Genomic DNA, 3,944 nt, shown 5'->3' on the forward strand with positions numbered 1-3,944 from the left:
TAGCTTATTTCAAAACTCTGGAATGACATCAGTTCTCTGTCAAGCTATATGAGAAACTGATGTCTGGAACTGTGATTGGAGGATTGGTTGCTTTCAGGTTATTTCATTTAAACATTGTGAAAGTGTGTAGCATAAACCCATTTATACTATTTTGTTTTACTGTAAAGCACTTTAGTTTTAAATTTGCTTTAGAAAAATAAATATACCTACTTACTTTTAAACTGCTGTAATATCTCAAATATTGGGAAAATTGTAGGCAACCAAATCTTATTTATTCTTTTATTTTATTTTTATTTTATTTAGTTATTTATTTATTTACTTTTGTCTCTGCATGATAAAAAGAAAATTCTTACTTTGGAATCAAAGCTTAAATCTAAATGAAACAGGAAGGGATGGGCAGTGCTGTTTTGTAAAGGAACCGTTGCTTTAGTAGCTCAGGTGATGTAAGTGGGTCACAAGAGTCTTGCCTCCACTCGCTGGTCTTTCTCGCGCCAGTCCTTTTTAGATCTCGCGCGCGGTTTCGGTGTGTTTTCGCACGCTCTACTGTCGACCAATCAGAGGGCAGCTTTCCTAAGCGGCGTCCCGTTGCCATGCAGTTGTCCTGATGTCCGCTGTGTCCTGTCCGGAAGTGAGGGTGAGTTCTGCAGCAGATTTTTCACACTTTATTTTATTAAACACTCGCTTTCAGTGATGAAGTTTCAAACATAGCGTGTTGTTTCGTGTCGGGCTGCTCTAACGTTGCTTTACGTCATTGTATCATCATAAAATCATACCTGTGCTGGACAAGGTTTGGCTTCAGTAGTGGGTCACCGGCAACATTAAGGCTAAAGCTTTGTACATACACACATACATAGCTGCAGTCAGGTTAGTGAGGAAATATGAGTGAATAGTAGTTTTGTGTAACTGTTGGGAGGTCAGCAGACAGCTACAGTTGCGGTAGTAACCCGACAAGAGACAGACACGCCTGCTGTCCTATGTGTCCAATCCCACAGCAGGAGAATTAGCATACCACCAATGGAGAGAGCCGGGCTTTCTCTCGGACTCTTATAATGTGAAGTTGCCAGATTTATCTCTCAGTTGCAGCACAGTGGAGTAAAGATAAAAAAAAGTGTGTCAAGTCGAGAAGACACTAGGATACCTCACCAGCACTGTACTGTTTGCGCTAAAGGTGGATTTGGATTTTATGTACAACATGACATTTGAGGAACTAAATGCGGATTATTCTCAGGAAAGGTAAATAATTTGGATTATTTGTATTTTAAAGGTTGATGTGGTTTATGTGCAGCTAATCGCATGCATTAATTAGATAAGTGCACGATAAAGATAAATCCAGGTTTGTGGGGGGGTTTGCCTGTAGCTGCTGTGTGGACGGTGTTTCTCAGCGAGCTGTCGGTGCTACAGTCCGGTGTCTTTTCAGTTAACCGCTCCGGTCGCGAGCCCCGGTCTCCACTTAGCTAACGTAGCTGCTGCTGTGTGCTTTTAGGTGACCGAAAAACACCAGATTTCTCACTGGAGAGCTAATTAAAGCTAGTCAAAGGGACTCAAACCGCAAAACTGACAAGAGTTAGCTTGTTTTTTTTGTTTTTTTTTTAGTGGTTAAACAAACCTTGCACGGCTGTCAGTTGTGCTCGAAGTCAGGGAATACCGGCTGGTTAGCTAGGAGTCCGATTAGCTAACGCTACCCAGACAGAGTACGGTGGGGGTTTTCCTTGGGTTTATGTGTGTGTGTTAAAACTGCTGTTGCAACGTTTGTTAAAGTGAAACTGTGTGTTGCAGAATGGACACGGTGGCCAAAGCTTTGGAGGAAGTCCTCACCTCTGCGCTGCCACAGGGAGGCATTACAGTCGGCGTCTACGAGGCTGCCAAGTCGCTCAATGTGTAAGTGCAACGTATCTGTTCTGAAGTTTGCAACAAGTTGCCCCTGTGTGAAAGCAGCCCATGCAGCATGTACATGCATGACCTCATAGACTAACAGCGCCTCTCTCTCTTTCCCGCAGAGACCCTGATAATGTGGTTCTGTGCGTCCTGGCTGCAGATGAAGAGGACGTTAAAGACGTGGCCCTGCAGATCCACTTTACTCTCATTCAGGCTTTTTGCTGCGAGAATGACATCAACATCCTGAAAGTCAACAACACCAGGCGCCTGGCACAAATATTGGGTGGTGGGGGAGGTGGAAAACAGAGCGGGGGCGAACCTTTGGACCTCCACTGTGTCCTTGTCACTGTAAGTGTCTCTTCCTCTATCTATGTGGTTTTATAGCTAAAACCATAAGAATTTTGTGCACATGCCTGAAACTCTTACTCACATGGGAAACATGTCAGTACTTGTTCTTGTGAATTTAGTAAACATGAATATGACTCCTCCCTCATGACTTCTGAGGAATCACGGTGGAGGAAAATACCTTGAATCTACCAGCACATACAGGAACTATCTGTACTTTGAAGTAAACAAATGAACAGGCATTTACATACTTTTGTTTATATGCATTTTTAGAGCCCACATTCTACATCATGGAAGGACCCAGCTCTGAGCAAACTGAGCAGATTCTGCAGAGAGAGCCGCTGCATGGACCAGTGGGTACCCATCATCAACTTGCCTGAACGATGAACTTTGACCAGCGACAAAAATGTGTCCAGAGACGAATTTTATCTGCACACAAAGAGAGGCGTGAACCCCGATGGACACAGATTACCATCCAAAGATCAAATTCCAAAGCACTGCTGATTTGGGGGGGAAGAAAATTCCTGGAAGAAAAGAGGGGGAAAAAACCTTGCTGTCTGTATGAGATGATGTATTTAAAGGATGAGGAGGGGAAAAAAAGCAGGGGTTGGATTTTCACAGGACTGTTTGGAGTTGCATCTGTCAGCCTTGGCAATCGAGATGAGACGGCGAGGTTCTTGTATCATCACACGGTGGAAATGGCATTGTTTTGTTTTTTTTTTCTTCTTTTCTTTCTTTAAATGTGACACTGGCTGGACACAGTACAGACGGATACTATCATGTGTTTGTTTGGTAAAGGACTCTGTGACGGAGAAGTCAGAAAAGTGTGGGGAAACCAGAACGTGGAGCCGTTGAGTGGACCAAGGCCTCGGCCTCTCTCTGCAGAAACAAAGCACTCGTTGAAACACTGGACCTACTGCAGTTTCACTTGTTTGATTAAAAACTGTTAATGTTCACTTTGCTGTTGTGATAATTTATATTTAAAAAAGAGAGAAAAAAGGGAAGGGCTACACATCCAGTGAAGACATTCTGTGTATCTAGTGTTTCTAATACCAGCTGGCTTCTTGCCACAAGTGAAATAGTTCTTTTGTTACAATTTAAATTATTTCTAATTATATTTAAGTGTATTTATGTTTCTTTTTTTCCTTTTTTTTTTTTTTTTATATATATATATAAAAAAATATTTGTAATATCTGAATACGAGACACTTATCTGTATTGGTGTCAATAAAAGTATTTTGTTTTTGGAACAAGAACTGCGTTTGTTGATCTCTCCTTTGCATTTCTGGAAATTTTAGCAAAGCTGAGCTGAAATGGGACCTTTAGCAAGTGGATCACAGGGGTCATGTTGGCCTCAGTGCCATCTCTGAGCTGAAGAGAACAATAATCCTCGCAGCTCTCTCTGCTCCAGCTTCTGCCTCGGTCAGCAGGACCTTGCTCATTCATCCAAACAGGTTCCCGTTTCACCAATACTCTGATTTGTTGTTGGCAGTTTGCATTTTCACTAGCTGACTTCCTCAGGAGGGGGGGAACATGTACCACACCATTTAAAAAAAAAAAAAAAAAAAAATTAAATAAAATATTGAGAACTAGTGCAGGTCTCTTGAGGGTTTGCTCAGAATACGCTGGCTTCTCCCCTCAGGACCAATAATGTGCAGAGAGTCCTTACTGGAAACAGGAGTGGAAAAAAACTTGGAGCGTATTCTAAACAAGGTTTTGGCACGC

At 42.2% G+C, this 3,944-nt stretch overlaps 1 protein-coding gene and 1 long non-coding RNA gene across 3 annotated transcripts; one reads left to right on the plus strand and one right to left on the minus strand.

The window, feature by feature from the left end:
• Positions 1-267: 267 nt before the first annotated feature.
• On the minus strand, positions 268-949 carry LOC145421878 (uncharacterized). The gene is made up of 2 exons (XR_013903252.1): positions 774-949; positions 268-641 (listed from the first exon to the last, which is right to left on the minus strand). It is a non-coding gene; the product is annotated as an uncharacterized LOC145421878 (long non-coding RNA).
• Positions 604-3,475, plus strand: gadd45aa (growth arrest and DNA-damage-inducible, alpha, a). 2 transcript variants are annotated; one of them, XM_026150765.2, is made up of 4 exons: positions 604-634; positions 1,777-1,878; positions 1,998-2,223; positions 2,494-3,475. In XM_026150765.2, the coding sequence occupies exons 2-4, from the start codon at positions 1,778-1,780 to the stop codon at positions 2,605-2,607; spliced, it is 441 nt and encodes a 146-aa protein (XP_026006550.1). In that variant the 5' UTR covers positions 604-634; position 1,777; the 3' UTR covers positions 2,608-3,475. The 2 variants fall into 2 exon arrangements, with proteins under 2 accessions (XP_026006550.1, XP_026006549.1); XM_026150764.2 differs by lacking the exon at positions 604-634 and adding an exon at positions 1,063-1,233.
• The last annotated feature ends 469 nt before the right edge of the window (positions 3,476-3,944 follow it).

The sequence above is a fragment of the Astatotilapia calliptera genome, chromosome 18 (genome assembly GCF_964374335.1).
Source record: "Astatotilapia calliptera chromosome 18, fAstCal68.1, whole genome shotgun sequence".
Lineage (NCBI taxonomy): Eukaryota > Metazoa > Chordata > Actinopteri > Cichliformes > Cichlidae > Astatotilapia > Astatotilapia calliptera.

Excerpts from the sequence above, each read along its gene's own strand:
- gadd45aa (XM_026150764.2), top strand. The coding sequence starts at position 1,184 with ATGTACAACATGACATTTGAGGAACTAAATGCGGATTATTCTCAGGAA. Across the intron at positions 1,234-1,776 it reads GCGGATTATTCTCAGGAAAG|AATGGACACGGTGGCCAAAG; the intron begins GTAAATAATTTG and ends TGTGTGTTGCAG. Across the intron at positions 1,879-1,997 it reads GCTGCCAAGTCGCTCAATGT|AGACCCTGATAATGTGGTTC; the intron begins GTAAGTGCAACG and ends TCTTTCCCGCAG.